At 52.6% G+C, this 22,829-nt stretch overlaps 1 protein-coding gene across 4 annotated transcripts in view; it reads right to left on the bottom strand.

Moving 5' to 3' along the window:
- Window positions 1-22,829, bottom strand: part of MYO1D (myosin ID) — a 195,922-nt gene that overhangs the window by 161,786 nt on the left and 11,307 nt on the right. For 3 of the 4 annotated variants that reach the window (XM_072885932.1, XM_072885933.1, XM_072885934.1), the window contains exon 1: window positions 1,925-2,069. The exons of the other annotated variant lie outside the window; for it this stretch is intronic. In XM_072885932.1, the coding sequence (XP_072742033.1) occupies window positions 1,925-2,019 (95 nt within the window). In that variant the 5' untranslated portion in view covers window positions 2,020-2,069. Of the gene's footprint in view, window positions 1-1,924; window positions 2,070-22,829 lie in introns of those variants that run through there. 4 annotated transcript variants of the gene reach the window in all.

Genomic DNA, 22,829 nt, shown 5'->3' on the forward strand with positions numbered 1-22,829 from the left:
TGGAGTTAAAGGGACACCTGATGGTGTATTAGATACAGCAGGGATGTCCAGGCAACATCCTTCGGCACTATCAGAATGCAACAGGACGGGGGGGGGCATATCAAAATACATATCAATTGTAAGGATCCAGAATTTCTAGCTTGTTCTACTCATCCTTTCATACAGAATTAGCGAAGTCTACCAGTGCAAGGCACCCCTCAATTAATTGATTCCTAAACGCAACCATCATTTAATGTTGATTTTTAAGTTATCTAACAATCCGTTTCCAATACTTCATTTAGATTTCTAGTACACATAAACCAAAGAATAAAAACCCCAAGAACAAACTGTTATGTGCAAGTTTCCTGCTAATTACAATGACTTTGTAAGCCCTTTGTAATGCAATTAGAGTGTCATGGCATGCACAAATGAGAAACAAATTTAAGCTTTTAGAGGCACCGCAAAATTTATTTAATCTGACATTTCCTCATGTTCAAAGCTCAACTCTTCACATTATGTTTTCCATAGTATTTAAACACAAATGCCCTCCCTACCAAAACAGAAATCCAAAATATAAAATAAAAAATGATATAAAATATGCTGGTTATTATTATATCTCGCACTGCCAGGATCCGAGCCCCGACCTTGCAGCACCACAGAAGACAGGGACACTCCGGTAGCCACTTGTGTAGCGCAAAGATTCCCAAGCACTCGGCGGCTGACGCAGCCAGACCTCAAAATCTACAGATTTCATCCAGAGGAGACATCACAATTGCCTGAAAGAGCTTAATTTTCTCCTTCCTCAGTAGTTTTATGCCAGCTGAGGAAGCTTAGCCCACCTCTCTTCCCTTGCCTATTGCCAGAGCCACTCTCAGGGGCATCCAACAACTGCACAGGCCTGACAAGTTATTGATTTCAACCATCTTCTCCAGAATGCAAGTGGCAGGAGAGGAGCAATCTTTAAAGCCTGAGCAAAACTGGGGGGGGGGGAGAGAGACACGACACACGACAGCCAATAAGGCACATTTTTGTCCCAAAGGCTACCCTTTAGTAATTATCAAATCCTTGCACAAGCAGGGGCATAAAAGTTTATCAGGAAGAGCTCACATGAATCTTTTATAATGGAAAGTGAAAGGCAGCCGCAGACTTAGGGTCCCCACTGGCTGTCCTCTCTATCAGTGCTGCTCAGGATTTAGTAGTACTTCACAGAGGAAACAGGGATGAAAATGCAGATCCTCCTGAAGCCCATCGTGTCTAGAAGGGAAATAAAACCATAAAGATCACGAAACGTTAACGCAGCAGTGAACGGCTGTAATGCTCCTACGGGGCTGGAGCAACCTTGGACTTGGTGACTTTTATTGCTGGTTTTTTTCCACCTCAACTTTGCACACATGTCAGCATAGGCGAGATACCTGTTAGAGGGGAGGCGTACGAGGTGGAGACTGAAGCAGGTGAGGTCTGCTGAGCAAAGAAGAGGGAGGTTTTCCAAAGGGGTGACAGAAAGCCCCCATGGACCCAAAGGAGGGCTTGGTGCTCCCTGCCTGCACCCTGGGCACCCTCATACTCACTTGGCTCTCCCAAGTATCCCCATTTCATTGAAAATTCCCCTATTTTGTGCTGGGTTTGCTCCACGATGGAGCTCGGTCACCTCACAGCGGGGCAGGCAGGCAGGAGCCGAGGCAAGGCAGGCTGAGGGGGCCGCTGCCCGCGACGCCTCCCTCAGCACGGGGCCGGTTCAGCTCACTAAACCGGCACAGCGCATCCCCCTCCCCACAACCGGTAGCCAAACTGAGGCGGGGGGGGGGGGGGAGAAGCAGGAGGACGAGGCCTCACAACCCCTCACACACCCTGAGGCGGCGAGAGGCGAGTTCCACCGCCCTTCCCGCTCCTCACACCGGCCCGTTCCCCCGCCGCGCCCCCCCCCCGCCCCCCGGCCAGCGCTCACCGCAGCCGGAGGTTGGCCATGAACTCGGGCATGGTGACGGCGTCCATCAGCACGAAGTCCGCTTTGCCGAACTCCAGGCTCTCCTGCTCCGCCATGACGGCGACGGTGACGGCCGGGCTCGCGCTGCCCCGCCGCTCCCCGGGGCGGGGGGGGGGGGGGTGCCCGCCTCGCGCCCGCCGGGCCCCGCCTCACCTGCGGTGAGGCGGGGCCCGGCGGACGCGAGGCGGGCACCGGGCAGCGCCCCCTGCCGGTCCGCGGAGAGAACGCAGCCTCCGCCGCCCCCGCCCCTCGCCGAGCGCGGGCGGGAGCAAGAGCGCCCTCTGCCGGGGAGAGACGCGTACTGCGCCCGGGGGAACCCCACCGGTACCGGGGGGCCGCATCCTGCACCGGCGGAATCCCCCGGCGCGGGGGGGATGCGGGGCCGCACCTGCGCCTGGGGGAGGCCTCCACGCCAGGGTGCTGCGGAGCGGGGGAGGCCCTGCAGCGGGGGGAGCGCTCCTTTCCCCAGCCCTGCCCCGCTGCGGGTCACGTCCTGCACCCAGCGGAGCCCCCCAGCGCAGGGTGCTGCGGGGTCGCATCCGGCGCCTGGGCAGACCCCCCCCTGCCTCGGGGTGCTACAGGGCTGGATCCTGCAGGGGGGGAGCCACACCCTCGGGGTGCTACAGGGCCACATCCTGCACCCCGTGGAATCTCCGTCCCGGGGCGCTGCAGAGCAGGGCCCTGCACCGAGGGGGGCACCTTCCCCACCCGCAAACCCACCCCAGGGTGCAGCGGGGCCAGATCCTGCACCGGAGGAACCCCCACCCCTCTCCACAGCGTCCTGCAGGGCTGCATGGAAGGACACCCGCCCCGTATCCTGCAGGGCCCGATCCTGCACCCAAGCACCCCCGCACAAACACCCTGCAGGGTGGGGTGCTGCACCCCAGGGAGCCCCACACACACTCATCCCCCTCAGGACGGGGCCACATCCTGCACCCATTGGCCCCCTTTTGCTGTACCCCAACACCTTGCGCCGCAGAACATGGTCCTGCACCCAGACACCCCCCACCATAGGGTGCCACCGGGCAGGGCCAGATCCTGCCAACCGGGGGACACCCATCCACCCCAGGACCCCACCGGGCAGGGCCAGATCCTGCCCCTGGGGACCCCCCCCCATCCCAGGGCCCAATCCTGCACCCAGGTGACACCCATCCCAGGGCCCCACCATGCAGGGCCAGATCCTGCCCCCAGCACCCCTGGGGGCCCTCCCAGACCCTGCTCACTCTGGCGCTTACAGAGCCCCCAGAACCCCCCCAGATAAATGCAGAATAAAACCACACAAAAAATCCCACAGGAACACGTGGGTGCCCCAGGTCTGGTACCACCGCAGAGCCAGCCGCCTCAGGCTAATTACATTAATGAAACTAATTAGGGCAACAAGGGCAGGGGGAACCTAGGAGCAGGCACAGCCTCACCCAAAAGAGCATTTTGGGCAAGAATTGCTGGTTTGGGTGTAGGAGCCGGGACATGTGGGCGCGAGGCAGTGTGGCCGCCCTTGGCCTTGGCCTTGGCCTTGGCCTTGGCCTTGGCCTTGGCCCCATCCCCATCCCCGCAGGCCAGTGGGTCCCGATGGGCTGCAGCCCCCAGCTGAAAGCAATGAACCCCCCTGGTTATAGGCAGCGGTGCCTGGCTCCCTGCCTGCTCCTGGGGGAGGACGGGGCTGGGGGAGCTCTTGGAGGTGAGCTGGGGGAAAAAATACCCCCAAATACCCCATTTGTGCTTTGCTTTTCTGGTGTGTTTGGCTCCATGGGGTAATGTTTTCTGGTCTTGTTTTACATGACATGCTGAGTATTTTTTGTGTGTTATTGCAAGTGTCTAATTTGCATGATGCTAATTAAATGCCTGCAAATGCCCTGGGAAATCCAGGGTGAGGTGGTGCCCGGTGTGACGGCAGCGCTCTGCTGCTGGGGCTCGTGCTCCGCTCTCCCTCAGAGGCGTCAGGGCCGCAGCGAGTGTGCGTTAACCAGCGCCGTGTGCGGGCAGCAGCGATGGACCCTGGCCCCCCTGCCCTCCCGAGGAAGAAGGCAGCAGCCGGGTGCGCCTGGCAGAGCCTCCTCTGCCTCCGTCCCCGCAGGCAAAAGAAGAAGGTGGCTTATTCAACCTATATCCACAGGCTCCTAAACCAGGTATGTCCTAACTGGGCTTGGGTGCAACCACCTGCTTTCCAAGCTCAGTTCAGTCACGCATGTATCCAAGCCTGGATGCTCATGTGTTAGCTGAATCTGGAAGTTTCTGACTTAAAATGAAGGAGTGGTGGATGGGGCTGGGGAGCTCTGCCTGACCCGTGCCTGCAGGCAGCTCCTGGAGCCATGCCACCCCAGGGATGGCTGTGCTGATGCTCTGATGGCTGCTCTCCCTGCAGACGTGGTCCACTGGAGCCTCCTGCCTGGCGGCTGCTGCCTTTCCCTGGCTGGGCAGTCCCCGGCTGCTCGGGGATGTGGCGCTGGAGGCTGCCCGCCTGTCCCGCTGCGGCAGAAGAAGCCACCTCGGCCACCGGGAGGTCCTGCTGGCCATGAAGCTGGTGCTGCTGCGTGAGCTCTCCAAGCCTCCCCTGGGATCCTCAAGCTGTGAGCTGCTACTGAAGGGACCCAGCAAGATGGGACCATCTTAGGAGTATTTTAATGTGGTTTTGGTAAATAAAGTATTTATTAGCATTGTTTAACAGAGCCTCCTACCTGGGCTGGCAGCTGCCAGCACTGAGAGCAGCAGCTGGGCTTGGACCACTGTGGGTCTGGTTACCTGCGTGCCCCAGGAAGGGGTGCAGGAGGGAGGGTGCTTGCACACACCCACCTCAATAAATATTTGCGGAGCAGCCCTGCCGGCAGGCGAACGGTCCCCAGGGGACCAAAGGGCACTGCCCGGCCAGGGCAGCCTCTTTGCTCTGACAACCCAAGCTGCCCGGGGGCTGTTGGGCAGCTGGACACCTCTTTGCACCAGATTTGGCCAAGAAAGGGGAGAGAAGGAAAGGTGGTCGTTATTCCAAGCCTTGGGGAAGTGTCAAGCTTGGAGAGCAGCAGCATCCCCTGGTGATGCTGTGTTAGGTGCTGGCACTGAGTGACTTGTTCCCAGGCTCTCCGTGTAGCCCCTTCGCACGCTGGTCCCCCCTGTGCACAGGGATGTCTCCAGGTTCTCCAGCCTCCTGCCCACAGCTTCAAATCCAGCCACGGGGATGGTTGGGGTGCCTGGCAGTGCCCGGCCACCCACCTTCCTGTGTAGGGGTTCTCAGTCCCAGCTAAGTGCCACCAGCTCCTGGCAGTACTGGAACAACCTCCCTGCACCAGCCTTTCCAGCTGTTGAGCTTCTCCCCCCAGGAGCATGGGCAAGAGGCTGGAAAAAGGGATGGATCCTTCCAGAGGGATCTGGCCCTTGTCACCTCGTGATGCTGGCATGAGCTGAAGGTTGTGAAATGCCTCTTTGGTGTGTTTGCAGTGGGAGGTGGTGACAGAACTGCCTGCCTCGGAGCCACCACCTGTGGCTGCCTCGGCTGGTGGGCCACCACCAGCGTTTGGGGGGGCTTGCTGGACTGTGTGGTGGCAGACACGGTAGCGGGTGTCACTGGTGTAAAGCAGCTCACAGTTATGGCTGATGGTAGCTCTGGCTGTGTCCCCAGGCTGCTCCTATTTGCTCTCTCCATTCTCCTGTGTGTATCTAGACCTGCGTAGCATGATGGACTGTCACCTACCTGTGGCCTTTGGCTGTTTCCGTAGTAAATATCAGGGTAACAGTTGCCTTCAAGGAGCAAGTCCTGCCCAAGGACTGAGGGTGCAGGAGCTGCTGCCCAGGAGAAGGTTGAGTTTTGATGCTCCAGCTGCTGTCTCTGCTGCATGTGATGCACTGCCTTATCGTCACCCCCATGCTGAGAGGCTTCAGCTTGCCCCAACCCTTGTTCTAGCAGCCCTGACTCTTTTGGTTGAATACAGTTTGCTCCAATTCATGGATCTGGGGTCAGCTCCTATAGGAAAGTCCTAGCTCTTGTAGAAGTAAGAGCTGCAGGGGACCTTGAGAAAACACCCAGGCTGTCCCACAGCCCCAGGCAATGCTGACTTTACCTACAGCATTCCTGGCCAAGGTCTATTGAATCTGCCCCAAAAGCTCAACAGAGGAGCTTCATCATCCCCTGTCAGGGTTGTTTCTCTTGTGTTACAGTGCAGAAAAATGTTCACTTACTGCTTCTTGTCCCTGCAGACAGCCCAAACCACTTGCTGTCTGGCTTCTCTTCTGCTTTATTTATGTATCTGGAGCCCTGGCTGCTGCTGAAGTTTCTGGTGTCTTGCAGACTGCAGTCAGTGTGATGTTGACACATGGAGCCACTCTTCTGCAGCACTGCTGTTTAAGTTTTTTAAGCCCTCCAGTAATTGTGCAGTTGATCACTCCTGCCTAGAAGTAAAACTGAGCCTAGAGCCATTGCCAGCTCTCTAAAAGAAAGCAGCTGGAGCAGAGGAGCTGCTAGCCGAAATCACCAGGGGAGGTTCCTGGCCAGGGCAGCTCAGGAGAGCAGATATTATCAACGTTGTCTTTTCCTGCCTGAAAACCTATAGCTTACCTGGGCTTTAGAGAGCCAAAATGTGACCCGGTGTGAATACACCCGAGGCCAAAGCAGCTCAGCTGCTGTACCTCTGTGGGGACTTCAGGCAAGAGGTGGACTGAAGATGGGCACCAACTGGAAATTACTGCAATACTTCAATTGCCCTTGGAAATTTTTCAGATGTGCTACCAGCATCTCTGGCTGTTGCATTACGGTCAGCATTTGCTGCAGCGGTGTTCAAATCCCTGTGCAAATCCCTGCTCAAACTGCTTTGTCCTTGGAGCAAATGTCCTTCCAAACCTCCTCTCAAGCAAAGACTCTCCCGTGAGGAGCTGTGCTCCAGCGTGACCTGGGAGCAGATATAGTAAAATTACTAGAGTCTGGAGCAGCTAGAGCTAATGATTCACCACCCAGGCCCCTCGTTTCCATCACCCCTGCTGTTTAGTGCTTGGGTGCCCTGCTCACCTCATTTCTTTTTGGCCCCAATCTACAGAAACTTGGACCCATCTCCAGCGAGGTCATTCGCACGGATGCAGCTATGTTGTCCCCTGATGCAGATACAGGTACAAGGTGCTGATATCAAGGCAGCTTCATCCTGGGGAGAGCCAGAACAGCACAGGGAGCTCTGCACCAGGACGGTGTCTGCAGCAGCTCTGCATCCAGCACTTGATCTTACTCAGCCTCACCACTGACTTAGTGGATCCTCAGCTCTCTAGGATCCATGCTTCAGTCTCTTTATTTTTCTCCTTATTTTCCAGTTATTTTTCTCCTTATTGTCCACCCAGCTTTTGGAATTGAGAGTTCTTATGTTAGAAATAGGGACGTGAAGCACACCATGAATTAAGTGACTTCCCAAAAAATCTTCTAGAGGGTCCGGTTTGGGGGAAGAGGGAAATGTGCTCCATTGATCCGGTGGCAGCAGCAGTTTCTCACATATGGGCAGCCCCTGGCCCACGTTCACCCCCAAGCATGGGCATGGTCCCCCTGTACCAGACCCCAGCAGCTACACGTAAAAGTCGGTATTTGTTATTTCTTCTGCAATTGCACCCTCTGTTCTCAACTTCAGCTTCCTCCCTCCAACCCATTAATAGGGAACACCGGGATGTAAAGCCTCGATTCAAAAATTAAAAGCAATGATTTATTCCTAGAGGGGAAGCGCCCCATTGAGGCTGCACGCACTGTGTGGACACCCTTTAAAAATCCTCTGTCATCCCAAAAAGCAGCTTTGGTAGAAGCAGGAGGATGAACCCCCAGGTAACTGGGCCTGAAAGGGTTCTTCAGGATGGTTTTTTTGATAGTCTTCTATTATTTTTTTTAAAACTACGTTGGTGATAGAAACCTAGACAGGCTGAAGAAATGGAAGCGTTAAACATGAAGAGGTGCTTTTTTCAGTCTGTAGATCCAAAATTAACAGAGAAAGACTTCTGTCCTTCAAGAGCTCTGAAGGAGGACCACAGCTCTTACGGTTTGCTACTCTAAAGGATGGACTCGTGCCATTTGTGTTGTCTTTGCTCAGGATCGCGGTGGCCTTTCCAAAAACAAGATCTGAAACCAACCCAAGTCTCTCATCTGCAAAACACAGCTGTGGGTTTTACAGCTCCGGCTGGAGACTTTTAAGTAGACAATCCTAAATTCGGCAGCAAACAGCTTTTGAAAAACAAGCAGCGGGGCTGCTTCGCACTTCAGCGTAGCACAGTGGGAAAGGACGGGGAAAAGCCATTAGAAGTTGCTTCCTCTTGTCCCATGCGTAAGGAGGGACAAGCACGCTTCCCCTCACTGGGGTGCCGCAAGGCGATGAGCTGAAAATCGGCTTTGGAGCACGTCCCTGTGCCTGAGCAGGAAACCTGCCAGGGAACCGAAGCCATCTGATGGCTCAAATATCCTTTAGATATTTGATTGCATTTAAGCTAATCACAGAAACAAAGTGGGGCAGGATTGGGGCTGTGGTTTCTTTGGGAGCTGGAGCGAGTCGGTGTGGGAGGTGCGTGTCGGTCGTGTACCTGCTCCAGGCACCGGCAAAGAGCCGTGCCGTGGCCGGCAGGTTGCTGGGGTCAGCAAAAGGGATGTGGCTTGATGCCACCCCACCCGGGCAAAAGAGATGGGAGCCAGCAGCAGCCAGGGCACCCACGCCCCATCACTGTGGTGCCCAGGTGAGGGGCTGTGGGGGCTCCAGCACCCCTGCCTACCCCCGCTTGCTTGAATCCACCCCGAACCCGGCTGGCTTGGGTACCAGCGGGGTTGGCTCGGGCCATGCAGCTCTGCCCATGGGTTTCTGGTGCACGTGATGGCAGCTGTGTGCCAGTGTGTATTTGAGTTCAGCCAGGACGTCAGCCTTAAAGTCCACCCAGGTGGGTCTGGACACATCAAAATCACATCTCTGGAGCACACCGGAGACTAGGCAGAGACTTCCCTGAAACCTGGCTTCTCCCTGAGATGGAAGAATGGAATTGAGGACAAAACAGATTACTTAAATACAGAGATTTCTCTGAAAGATGTTCTCTGATGCCTTAACTAATCATCTGCCTGGTCTCCCTTGAAAAGCATGAGTTTTGCCTTTGATAAATTACATTGATATTTCATTTCTTCTTTCTTAGTTTCCTCTGACATTTCTTCTTCTGTTTCGTTAGTCAGGTCACCTTCCTCCTTTCTACAATCTCACTGCTGGTAAGTGGCTACCGTGGGCCTCCCCAGCATTAACCATTTGTGAGTGGGTAACGTATGCTGTTCCCTCTTCTCTATTTTTTCAAAAAGGGAAGTAGAAAAGAAAATTACACTTCACATCAAAATTTCCAGTCTATCACATACACAATAATGTTATGGTCTCTACCCAAGGAGGAGGATGTCAAACTGTAAACAAAACTAAATATTGAGTTCCTGGGCTTTTTGCAATTATATAAAGTGGATACTGTGTTTTCTTTTATGGAGTTTTCCAGGAAACATTATGAAGACAGAAATGAGACTTCCCAAGTCTCTAAAGTGACTGTAGCACAAATACGTAGCAATTTATACTGGGAGAACATTATTCATACAGGTGTTTATTAACATCCCCTTTCAGGATAGAGTGCGACAGAGCAAGACGTCCTGTAAAAGAAAGCAGATAAAGTAGAGGCCATAATGCCTTTACTTCTGATAAGAGGAAATCTTTCCCAAACCTGTCCCTGAGAATCCTCCTGAGGATGTTTTTCCTCCTGGGAGGAGAGGGTGGAGGAGCCGGAGGACCCGGAGGCAGCATGATGGGTTACAGGACTGCCTTGTCCCTCAGCAGAATCCAACGCTTTTATTTTCTCCTTCCTGGAGAGGAAGGAACTTGCCCTGTGGCAAAAGCTTCGCTATGAGCCACTTCGTATCTACATACGTGCTTGTGATTCCCCAAGCTGACAAGAGGTGGGAATCCAGCCAAAACCACCAGACTCATCTGAACAGAAGGGAACCATGTTGAGATGTTCACCAGTTATGACTGCAGCAGATTTTGCAGCAGCCTGGAGAAAACTGTCATCCCTCCTTGCCCGGAGATGTGGTGCTGAGCCTGAACTAGTCCTTACAAGCACAAGAGTGACGGAACCCCAGGCTGACCATCGAAACCCCGAGCTCCTGTGCTCTGGCTTCACGGCACAGTGTTGGGGGGGGTTGGTTATCCTGTTACCCCATTGTATGACATCCAAATGGTTTTCATTAAAACTCTTCAAAAAAAAAAAAAAGGAAGCTTTTTGAAGTCTGAAGATCTTTGACAAAGCTCAGCCAGCTCCATGGTCCCTCCACGATGTTCCCAGGGCAATTCTCCATCCTTACCCCACCCCACGGACCTGCGGCAGCACGGCATAGCACCGCTTCCCCTGCGGCAAGGGAGCTGGATTGTCATGTTGATGGGAGTGAACACCTCCTCCAAAAATCCGCTCTTGGAGAGGAGGATCTGGTTCAAGGCTGACTGCAGTTAAGCGACTGCCTGAAGCTGCGAGGCTGCTGAAAACAGAAGTAGAGAAGCAGAGAAAATGGAGCTGGAGGGGTGCCTTGACGAATTGTCTAATCCCCCAGTTCCAACGCAGGATAAGTGTAACTTAAACCCTTCCTGATGGATGCTCATCTGATCTGTGATTTTTCTTTTTTTCCCCCCTGAGACTTTCACTAATGGAGACTTGACATCAGGCAATCTGTTCTGGCGCATTGCTCTATTTACATTTAGTCAGTCCCCAAATATCTAACTAAAGCTCTCTTACTGCAGCTTCATCCCATGATTTCTCATCCTCTCCAGGCAGACACAGAGAAGAGTTTATTCCCTTCCTCTTCGTGGCAGCCTTTTATTTATTGGAGGACTGCGATCACAGCAGCGCAGGAAACACAGCTGCCGAAAGAGTCCGGAGGTCAGGTAGTCCACAGCTGTCTCGTCTTCCCGCAGGCTTTGCTTCTCTGGACCAAACAACCCAATTCTTTCATTCTTCCCTCATAGATCACATTTTCTAGATTTCTGCTAATCCTTGCTGCTAGCAAAAAAGGGAAGGTTTTTCAGGACCAGTCATAGTAAGGAAGGAGCAAGTTCCCCGTCCTTGGAGGTGAGGAAACCCTGCCAGGTTACACGGCGTGAGCTGTGGTTTGTTTAGTGGATTTGCTGTGGGATCTGCCGAGGGATTGCAAACTCACCCGTCGTCGTGTGAGCACTGCAAGAGCGTGGGGCCAGGAGAGAAGCCAGCAGTACAGCAAGCAAACGCAACAAAGCAGGAGTTTTGGGAGGACCGACTGCCTTTGTCCAGTCTTCAGAAACCAAAAGGGTTGCACCAAATAAATATCCAGCTCCATCAGAATTTCTTCTCCCTACTGATGCGACCTAAAAGATCCTGAACTTGGTTTCTGTCATTAAAATAGGTGATATATTGGGTCTTCTCTATCCATCAGCTCTCCTGCTTCCTGCAGATGTCTCAAGTGATAAAACAGAGCACCTTCACCTGCAGCAGCAGCCGCTTTCCCTGCCCTCCTCTTTGCAAAGGGAGAAGGTGCCCAGACCGCACCGAGGTTCCCTGATTTGGGGCTGCTCATCCTGAGCCTAAGAAAAATCAGCTCCTAATTTACCTATCAAAAAAGGCTTTGAAGGCTAATTACAATCTCCCTATATTGCTTTCTTCCTGGAAGTTTATTCTATTCTGTTTCTATTCTATTTCTATTCTATTTCTGTTTCTATTCTATTTCTATTCTATTCCTGTTTCATTCTAGTTCTGTTCTATTCTATTCTATTCTATTCTATTCTATTCTATTCTATCCTATCCTATCCTGTTCTATTCTATTCTGTTCTATTCTATTCTAACCTACCTGCAATGGGACAGTTTCCAAGTGGGAATTCTAGTTTAAGGGGCAGGTTTCCAGATATCTAAGATGCAGCGAAATGCCTAGGAAGATCCCTCAAAGATACCTGGGCTCCCAATGCCAAAAGTATGTAAAAAAATCTGCATAGGTATTTCCCTTTATCTCAAAATCTTTAAAATCCCTGTATCTTAAAAAAGCTGGCACAGTGACTTCAGCTGCATGGTATCAGCATAACTCAATACGACAATCATCCATTTGTCATCAGACATCTTGCCATTCTAGCAAAAGGACTCCTGAGGGCATGAACTTTCCCAAGCAGTCATTAAAAAATGCGTTGCAACTGTTGACAAGTTTTTTCCCAGCTACTGCAAGCACAGCAGCCACCAGCCTGGAGCTCTCCTGGCTATGGCAGAACAGACCCAGACATGAGTCAAACATGGCCAAGCGCAGCAGAGTCTGCTAGCAATGACCTTCAGTTCCTCTGCGCTCCAGTTCCTGGGAAAGCTATGAATAGCTATGTGGAAGAACCAAAAAAATCAAGGACTAGAGCTGGGTGTAGCTTAGCAGAGATTCAAAAGAAATACAACAGCCAAAGACAGGTCCTGGATGTGCACCTCAGTGGCTTCCAACCAGGTCGGCATGAAAGAGTTGTCCCTGGACCCTGGGGCCCAGGACTTGTCTGACTTTATTTCTGGCTACCAGAATTTGTGATCAGAAAATCTGTGATGGGCTCAGAGAGAGAAGAGTTTTGTGGATTTAAAGAAGTGAAATGATTGGGGGCATGTCGTTAGCCCAAGTCACAGCGAGCCCCTCTGAAAGGGAGCTGGGCTCAGCCTCGCCAGGCCCACCTGCCCTCCTCCTTGAGGGCTCTATGGGCATTAATCAGGCAGCCAGAGCTTGCTGTCATAAGACCAAGCGAGGACATAAAATTTGGTACAGAAAGGATGCGAGGATGGCGAGTTTGACCTAGAAGAACTCGAGGGCCAGAGGGAAAACAAAAGAGAAAAGAGCTGTTGAACTGCATGAAGTTCCTGTAAGCCCATTTCTCCAGGTCCTTCTGGATGGCAGCATGGCAGCGCGACTCCCTGGTGCATCAGCCACTCGCCCAGTTTTGTGTCGTCCGTAAACACTGTGCCCCATCATCCAGATCGTTAATGAAGATATTTTCTCTGCAGCAAGCTCCATGGAAGAGCAGGAGGAAAAGGTTTAAGGTAGTAGGAGTCAAGAAGAGGGTACAGGGTTGCTGTGCTCCAAAAAAAGCCAGAACCACCTGAGCGTTCAGTGAATGAGTCCTACCATCGCCCAGCCAGCGACTCCCAGGGTCTGCCCACCACAGCTCCCACTTCTCTTTGGGCTTACAGGGTTGGGGCCTGTCGAGCTGTGCTGGCAGGACAGGCGAGACGGGCAGCTGATGCCGCGCTGCCCTCGGTCCTGCTGCAGGCGTCTGCTTCCCAGTGTCCCCATCCCTGCTGACTGCCTTCTACTCGGGGACCTGTTCTTGTCCTACGACCACGCTCTGATCAGAGCAAGGACACCCAAAGTGCACAGGAATATAAAATATTCCCAATACAAAATGCACAGTAAGAGTTTCTCCCCACACTTCTTTCTTCCTCCCGTCTCCTTTCTCCCGGTACCAGTCCAACCATCACGCAGCAGCGACCAGAAAAGGCGCAGGCCCCTCCACTGCTCCCCAGCGCTCTGGTCTCTCCTCCCGACGCTCCTGCCATATTCAGGGAGGCCAGGGAGCACGTCGCAGGGTTGGTGGCCTTCATCCGCACTGAGAGTCAGCTTACGCAGCCTCTTCCTCGGCACCGGCTCTCCCTGCCGCCCCGGGCTGCCTGCAGGGATATAAATCACGGGTAGCTGACCTCGGACTTCTCGAGGGGACAACGCCCAGGAGCCGAGCTGCTGAACACGGCCCGACCCCGGCCCTCGGCCCGACCCCGGCCCTCGGCCCGGCCACCCCGCGCCGGCCCCCGCGGCAGCGCTAGGTGGAGCCGCTGCACCGGGAAACCGGCTCCGCCGCGCCCGGCCCGGGGGCTGCGGCCCGGCCCGGCCCGGAACGGGGCACCCGGGGCCGGGGGCGCCGGGGGCCGCGTTCGGATCCGTGCTGCGCGGCGGCTGGAGGCTGGAGGCTGTAAATGAGGCCAGCGGCACCTCCGTCGCGTAGGGAGCTGGGTGCCAACGAAGAGAAGGCGTTTCAGAGCGGCGTACGTAAGTTCGCGTAGCTCGGAAGAACAAATGAAGGCCACACCGAATAGAACAGAATAGAATATTTCAGTTGGAAGGGATCTACAACGATCGTCTAGTCCAACTGCCTGAGCACTTCAGGGCTGCCCAAAAGTTAAAGCCTGCTATTAAGGGCCTTGTCCAAACGCCTCTTAAACACTGACAGGCACGGGGCATGGACCACCTCTCCAGAAGCCTGTTCCAGCGTTGGACCACCCTCCCTGTAAAGACATGCTTCCCAATGTCCAGGGTGAACCCCCCCGGCGCAGCTTTGAGCGTTCCCACGCGTCCTGTCCCTGGATCCCAGGGAGAAGAGATCAGCACCTCCCTCTCTCTCCACGTCCCCTCCTCGGGCCCCTCAGCCTCTTGTTCTCCGAACTAGACAAACCCAAAGCCCTCAGCCACTCCTCCCAGGACATGCCTTCCAGCCCTGTCACCAGCTTTGTTGCCCTCCTCTGGACACGTTCGAAGACCTTCACACTCTTCTTAAATTGTGGGGCCCAGAACTGCACTCAGTTCCTATGTGTAGGATGAGGGGTTACTGTGCAAATGTGATGTAGGATGGGGAAACTGGGATCTGGAAGGTGGGATGAGGGAGCACAAGCTGCCTGGGAGCTCACATCAGCAGGCTGGGGAACCTGGAGCAGGACTGGGAACCCCCACTTGTGGTGCTACCCACAGCTCAGAAAGACTTGATCTCTGGCAGTGCCCATGGGGGAACAGAAGTTTGACACTGGAAGGTTCTTCCAGCAGAGAAAAGAAAAATGCAAGCCAGCGCTGTTGGCCAGCCGAGGCATATTGAGACTGGAAACAAAGCACACATTTTTAACAAGGGAGGTAATTAATTGTTGGAGCCACTAATTAAGGTATTGGCAGGCTCAGCCACTGACAGTCTGAAATACGGTTGCATACCTTTTCTATAAAATGTTTTTCTTCAAACATGAGTTAATTCAGGGCTGTCCTGCATCACCCCCATGTCTTCTTCAGAGTCAATCCTTCTATATGGTTGCCTTCTATATCCTATATCTAGGATATATAACTCTATATATCTATATCCTAGATATAGGATATCCTATAGCTATCCTATCCTATTATAGCTATCCTATCCTATCCTATAGCTATCCTATCCTATAGCTGTGGATGGCATTGGCTCTCACTGTGCCTTGGAAAGCATTGCATTGGAAAGCATTGCATTGGAAAGCCAGTGGCATCCTGGCTTGTATCAGCAATAGCGTGGCCAGCAGGAGCAGGGCAGTGATCGTGCCCCGGTACTCGGCACTGGTGAGGCCGCACCTCGAATGCTGTGTGCAGTGTTGGGCCCCTCACTCCAAGAGAGACATGGAGGGGCTGGAGCGTGTCCAGAGAAGGGCAACGGAGCTGGGGAAGGGTCTGGAGCACAAGGCTGATGGGGAGCGGCTGAGGGACCTGGGGTTGTTCAGCCTGGAGAAAAGGAGGCTGAGGGGAGACCTCATCGCTCTCCACAGCTGCCTGACAGGAGGGTGTGGAGAGGTGGGGTCGGTCTCTTCTCCCAGGTCACAAGTGATAAGACGAGAGGAAATGGCCTCAAGTTGCGCCAGGGGAGGTTTAGACTGGATATTAGGAAATTTTACTTCACGGAAAGGGTTGTCCAGCATTGGAACAGGCTGCCCAGGGCAGTGGTGGAGTCCCCATCCCTGGAGGTATTTAAAAGATGTTTGGATGAGGCGCTTAGGGACATGGTGTAGTGGTGGGCTTGGCAGTGTTAGGTTTACGGTTGGACTCGATGATCTTAAAGGTCTTTTCCAACCTATACGATTCTGTGATTCTGTGATTCTGGGTTTAAACACTGGGTTTAAGGGTGGCCTTTGGTGTTCGGGAGTCACAGCTGAACGCGATGCTCCTGCAGGCGTTATGCCTGAAAGCACAGCGTCCTCCAGTGATGACGTGTGGACAAGTGCGTTGTGCAGGTCTTTACTCCATCCCGAAGTGGGGAGTCCTCTTGTGCTCTCACTTAGTCCCGCCATGGTGCAAGCACGCAAGATCCTCACCGAGTGACAGCAGAGGCATCCGTTAAGTCTTCTCTCGTAGCATTTGCCTGATGCTATGCAGCGTGAGCTGTTCCCAATACCTCGGCAGTAACTCTTGGCCATGGCCACTCAGGCCTGGATTAGACCCTAGATCATACATCAATTGCTATCGTGCTCTTGTCTTGTTTTTGACACCTGGCACCACGCAGATGCTATCTTTACGCTGGCCGTCGTGTGGGACTGTGTCCAACAGTGTGGGACTTCACAGGTCTGGGAACAGCCATCTCCATTCCCAGTAAATGGGCAAGTAACCCCTTTATGCCTCCTTGGTCAGAAAGGTGGGAGAAACAAAATACACCCAATGTTTCAGGGATGAGAGGTTTTGCTGCAGATGCATTACCCCTGCCCGGGGTGTTTCCAGTTAACAGCTTATTTGTGAGTGTGAACATCAAAACTGCCACTCGGCGAGGTGAACTGCGGCTCCCCTCTCCAACACCGAGCATCGGTGCCAAGAGGCTGCACCTTGCCAAGTGTTTACAGTAATCCTTGGCAGGTACCCAGGGTTTCAACAAAGACATCTGCTAATCCGCAGAACTGAGCTTTCAGGAAAGAAAAGTTTGAAGGTTTCAGGAAACCTTGCTCCCAGCCGGGCTCTGCAAGTTGCAAACTTGCCTGTCCCGGCTGGGGAAGCACACCTGAGTCTCCTGAGACTGGGATTTGTCCCAGACAACAGTTCCCAGTAGGCTTCCTCACTTGGATTAGTTATTCTGCAGCGTTTGTGGCCTCTGTCCTTGTTTCTGCACCCTCCTCGCTGTGCACGGATCAAAGGGGATCTTTGTGAGATGTCCACGTGGGACCTGAGTCAGGCCAGGCACTCAATGCCTGCGCAGAGCTGCTCTCCACCCCCTGCACTTCCCTCCCCTTAATCATGAGGCTGCAGGAAAAAGGGGACAAGGAACGGCGGTGCTGGCAAGACCATGGGCATGGGAGAAAGCCTCATCCTGCAGCACTGTATGCCTCGTATTGCCGTAGGAGCCAGGTGCTATACGCTACATGGTGTATGGGGTTAAGCAAGCTGAGATGTCCTTGCAACCCCTTGCCTTAACACACTAAACCAGGCAGGTGCATCCACTCTGCTCCATTCAAACTCCCTCTTTGGAAACAGGCATCAATACCTTCATGGCTCCCAGAGAAATAAGCCCATTTCCCAGGAAACGGGCTCAAAATCTAAAGACAGATCGAAAGTTTTAAGCATTTTCCTTCTCCAAAGGCTGCAGCCTGCCTTCCTGCATGGTGCTTCAGAGGTGCCATCTCCTGTGGCAGGGGTCCTGCTTGAACACAACCTCCTTGGAGAGCGAATAAAGCCTTTCCTCCTGAATCCCAGCTGGCTCTTGCACAGCTTCTCTCCCTCTCCTGGAGAGAGGCTCCTTTCAGTTTCAGGGCTGGGAAATCATGTGCTTGATGGCTTCAACATGATGTCATTGTTTTTGGAAGAGACCTGAGCGCTGGTTGGGTTTGCTTGTTTTTCAGGCACACACCGACGCTGGGAAGGGGCAGGCGGTGTGACCGTGACCAGCCTGGCCTCCCCTCCTGGGACTCCCGGCAGAGCCGGCTGACCCTGCTGCACTGCTGAAAACACGCAAGTGCCAATTTTCAGCATTAATAATTCTTGCAGAGAGGAAACCACCAAGAGTGGTTGGTGTGTGCAGTGACACTGGAGAATGCCTCAGTGAGGGTCACGGAGACCGTTCAGCCTCCTCCTGTGCACTTGTCTCCAAAAGTGGGAGCTACCACGGGGGCTGATAAGCACCAGTCCAGAGACAACATCCAGTGCAGAAAGTCCCGAAGCTGCAGATGGATGGAAACCAGGAGGGTTTGCTGGGAAATGACCTGTCCTTGGGCTTCTTCCCATATACCCCATTAGCTGCTTAGGGTTTTCCCCCTGGCACAGCAGTACCGGAGGTTACACGTAGAGCAGCTGTAGCAAACCCATCCTTCAGCTCCAGAAGGCACTGCTGGAGAGTTCTCGCTCTGACGCCAGTTGGTGACAAGGTGCTTTGCCAGATGGATCTTTGATCTGCCTCATTAATGGAACATTTTATTTTTAGCGGCCAAGAACATGAACTGAGGCACAACCTCCCATCCATCTCTGCCCGCAGTTCCCCAGGGGTATTGCACGGGTTTGTCCTCACCTGCTTGAGATGTAAAGAGGCAGCACGGGGAAGGGTGGCCTGGCCAGCCATCTGCCATCGTTCAGCCCTTGTATGCCCCAGCCTGAAGCCATTGGAGTGTCCAGAAACTCAGCTTCCAGGCCACAAAACAAACCCTGCAACATTGAATTAACCCTGCCTGCTCCAGCAGACCTACGGTTGAGAGCTGGGGTGAGCGCAGCTCAGAAGCTCATCTGACTTTCCAGCACCATCTTGCCCAAAGCTTCCTTACGCTCTCCCTGCAAGGTAAATCCTCTACAGTTCTCCAAGAAAAACTCGAGGCAACCTTGGAACAAGTCCTCGTGCCGTGTGCATGCAGGCTGGGACAGACACAGCCCACGCGACTGAAGTGTCCGTCTCCCAGACCAGCTCGTGGACTGAGTGAATCCAGGTGAGTGACGATGCTGCATTTGCAGCGGGTAAGAGAATACATCCCACTGGCCGTCGCTCGTTTGCACACGCATGGTGGACTCTGCAGCAACTTGGGTTTGGGTCTGCACTCTTAACTGGATAAATACAGAGCAGATAACAGAGATGCTGTTCCCAAAGCCCAGGAGCAGAGGGACCAGACCTAAAAACAGCATCACTGGCAAACTGGCAAACTTTGGATTTTTTAAAACAGCCTATGCAGCCCTTCGGTGAAACAGGCAGAGAAACGCTGCTTTCTGCTCGAGGAATGGGAGAGAATATGTGTGGCTCCAGGTGATGCAGCCCTGTCCTGGCTGGCAGCACAGGCTCCTTTATCCAGAAGTCTGAGAATGCATGTGGCAGTGGGGGAGAATGAGTGTCCTGGGGGTAGGAGGGGATGAAAGATGTGTTATATTCTCCTTAGACCTGTTTTTCTTAAGAAAGACATTGGTTTCTTTTTTTTCAGAAGTGACTTTTTAAAGTTGTGCATTTACGTTAAAAAAGAAGAACCTATTTCTTATCTTCACAGGGTAGAAGCTGCTTTCTATCTAATACGAGAGTTGTTGCTCTTACCCATTATAATTCTTTGATTGGTTAAGACATGTCTAAGCCTGCGTATATGGAGAACAGAATTAGGCTCCCATCTAAACTTGGCAATGCAACAACTTTTCCCCGTGATGTCTGTTGCAAGAGCATCTTGGGATCCTGTCGATGAATAAGGCTCTTTTCGCATCTGGTGTTACATGAGCCAAAACAAAGAGTTTGTCTCTGAGTCAAATCATTTACAGTGTAACATGACACAGGGCAGGGACAGGATATAACAATTAGTTTATCTCTTGCTGCGATTCCATGTTGTGGCAAAGACCCATTTATTTTAATGCAGGAATTACTGTGGGAGATGGTCAAGCCTGCAGGTTAGACAGACACTTGATTTGATTTCAGGACTTCATGGATGGAGAACTGTTAAAGTGGATGCAACGAGCCTTCCCTGCTCTTCATGCCAGCCTGAATTTGCCTCCTTTCTCCTCCTGGCTGTTGGCACTTGTTATTCTTTTATTTGTTAAAATAAATACCCTCTAACATCAGAATCTTCGCTGCAGACTGTGATGGAGTCACTCCTTAACCTTTTCTTAGTTAAACAAATGGAATATAGTGTTGCTTTAGTCTGTTAGGTGGGTTTATCCCACCTCCAATCATTCTTGTAAGTCTTTTTGAACCCTTCCCAATTTGTCTTTTGCAGCGGCAGCACGAGACCTGCACCCTCACCCCAATAACCCTGTGACCAGCTCTGGATAGGTCCCTTCTGATTATATTCAAGGGTGAGGCTCAAGCTGTTTTATGCGTCCGGCAGTAACAGAAGTTCATTACCAAACATACCCTGGCCTCTTTCTTGGCCCTGAGTCCACCTGCAAGAACAACCTCCTTCTCTATATCCAAACAGTGCAGGGACAGCAAGAGGAGGAGGGAGCTCGGGCCACGTGCATGCCACTGTCCGGAAAGCCCTTGTTGACTCCATTTCCTTTTCCTCCAAAACTTCCTTCTGATTTGATCAACAGAAAAGTATACATCTGGCAGAAAAGGACCAGCTCTATCAGCCAGACCCCAGCAGGAGTTTCCATTCCCCTCCTTGCCTGCACAGTAGGATTTTGCACCCAGTAGATATGTCGCATCAAACACTGCAAAGGACTGCATGGAAAATTTGAAGTTACAGTGACCTCCAGAGGGGTTCCCGAAAGCTCAGCTTGAATCTTTGTAAGTCCAGCTTATAACAGGAATGAAGCAAATACAAATGCTGCTCCCAGACTTCGCCTGGAGGATTGCACGGATAAATCCTGGGCGCTTTCACTGAGATGGAGGGAATTTAATCCAGCAGTACTACTTTACTTCTCCGCGCTACAGACCAGCAATACTTGCTGTGAGGGCTTCACCCTCTTTTCAAATATTGAACTTGGAAAAAGGACTCACAGAGAAAACTGTGTAGCAATAACAAATGTCTAGGACTACTGGAAGGCTTCTGATTTGTAACAGTCTGAGCTGACTCATTTCTCATTTTATGAAGTGACCGACAAATTCAGACAGCCTCAGGATGACAGATGGCCCTATGGGGAACCATTTTTATGACAAAAGAACCCTCTGGGGAGGAGAGGTTAGTCTAATCAGAAGGACATGGGTTTAGGATGACAGAAACTGTGGGAATGGGTTGGTTTAGCCCTAGAGCTAATACTGTGTCCTCTGAAGAGTGTGAATTTGTTTGGAGATCCAGCAGGATATTTGTTTGGAGATCCAGGAGATCCAGACTCACCACGGGGTTTCTTGTTGTGTTTTTCAAACCCATTACTGTTACGTTGCTCTTGCTACTGGATTCCTTGAGTGAATAGCACGCCCCATGAACACGGGCACCTCGGCTTTGCAAAACCCAGCAACAGACAGTGATGTGCGACTTCATCCATGTATGTGCGCTGTGGGAAACCAACAACTGCTACTTTGGTTAAAGTCTAGAGGCCGGGTGTTTGGTGTGGGCTGGAATGCTGTAGCTTTAACCCTTTAGGCTGTTCTCAGCAGGCATGACCAGCCCCGAGCTTCCTCTGGAAAAAACAAGAGGTCATGGAACCACCTCTCTGGTGCAATCTTGCAGCAAGCACATTTTGATCTCACCACCAACTCTAACCTGCACTATTAACAACAACGAAAGAACGGTTAGGCACGTATTGAGCAGTGCTCCAAAGAGCAAGTGGAGGAATTTAAAAGGTTTGCAAAGGCTGAGACATTGCACCCACCTCGCAGGTACTGATCGTGCTGAAACATGCCTGGGCCATATCACAGAATCATAGAATAGTTTGGGTTGGAAGGGACCTTTAAAGGTCATCCAGTCCAACCCCCCTGCAATGAGCAAGGACATCTTCAGCTAGATCAGGTTGCTCAGAGCCCTGTGCAACCTGACCTTGAATGTTTCCAGGGAGATATATGGGATATGGGGTAGAAAGGATGACCCTGGGAACTACCGACCTGTCAGCCTCACCTCTGTGCCTGGGAAGCTCATGGAACAGATCCTCCTGGAAGCTATGCTAGAGCACATGGACGACAGGGAGGTGATTCGAGACAGCCAACGTGGCTTCACCAAGGGCAAGTCCTGCCTGACCAACCTAGTGGCTTTCTACGAGGGAGTTACCACATCAGTGGACAAGGGAAAAGCAATGGATGTCATCTATCTGGACTTCTGTAAAGCCTTTAACGTGGTCCCCCACAACACCCTTCTCTCTAAACTGGAGAGATACGGATTTGATGGCTGGACTGTTCAGTGGATAAGGAATCGGTTGGATGGTCGCATCCAGAGGGTAGCAGTCAATGGCTCAATGTCCAGATGGAGATCAGTGACGAGTGGTGTTCAATATTTTCCTCAATGACATTGACAGCGAGATCGAGAGCACTCTCAGCAAGTTTGCAGATGACACCAAGCTGAGTGGTGCCGTTGACACACCTGAAGGACAGGATGCCATCCAGAGGGACTTGGACAAGCTGGAGAAGTGGGCCCCTGTGAACATCATGAGGTTCAACGAGGCCAAGTGCAGGGTCCTGCACCTGGGTTGGGGCAATCCCCAATATCAATACAGGCTGGGGGATGACGGGATCGAGAGCGGCCCTGCAGAGAAGGACTCGCAGGTACCGGTGGATGAAAAGCTGGACATGAGCCAACAATGTTGGCCAAAAAGCCAACAACCGTATCCTGGGCTGCATCACCCGCAGCGTGGCCAGCAGTCGAGGGAGGGGATTCTGCCCCTCTGCTCTGCTCTGGTGAGACCCCCCTGCAGTGCTGCGTCCAGCTCTGGGGCCCTCAGCACAAGGACATGGAGCTGTTGGAGCGGGTCCAGAGGAGGCCACGGAAATGACCCGAGGGCTGGAGCACCTCTGCTGCGAGGACAGGCTGAGAGAGTTGGGGTTGTTCAGCCTGGAGAAGAGAAGGCTGCGGGGAGACCTTACTGTGGCCTTCCAGTACTTAAAGGGGGGCTATAGGAAAGATGGGGACAGACTTTTTAGCACGGCCTGTTGTGAGAGGACAAGGAGCAATGGTTTTAAACTAAAAGAGGGTAGATTTAGACTAGATATAAGGAATAAATTTTTTACAATGAGGGTGGTGAAGCACTGGCCCAGGTTGCCCAGAGAGGTGGTGGATGCCCCATCCCTGGAAGCATTCAAGG

Source organism: Ciconia boyciana, chromosome 22 (genome assembly GCF_034638445.1).
Source record: "Ciconia boyciana chromosome 22, ASM3463844v1, whole genome shotgun sequence".
NCBI classification, from domain to species: Eukaryota; Metazoa; Chordata; class Aves; order Ciconiiformes; family Ciconiidae; genus Ciconia; species Ciconia boyciana.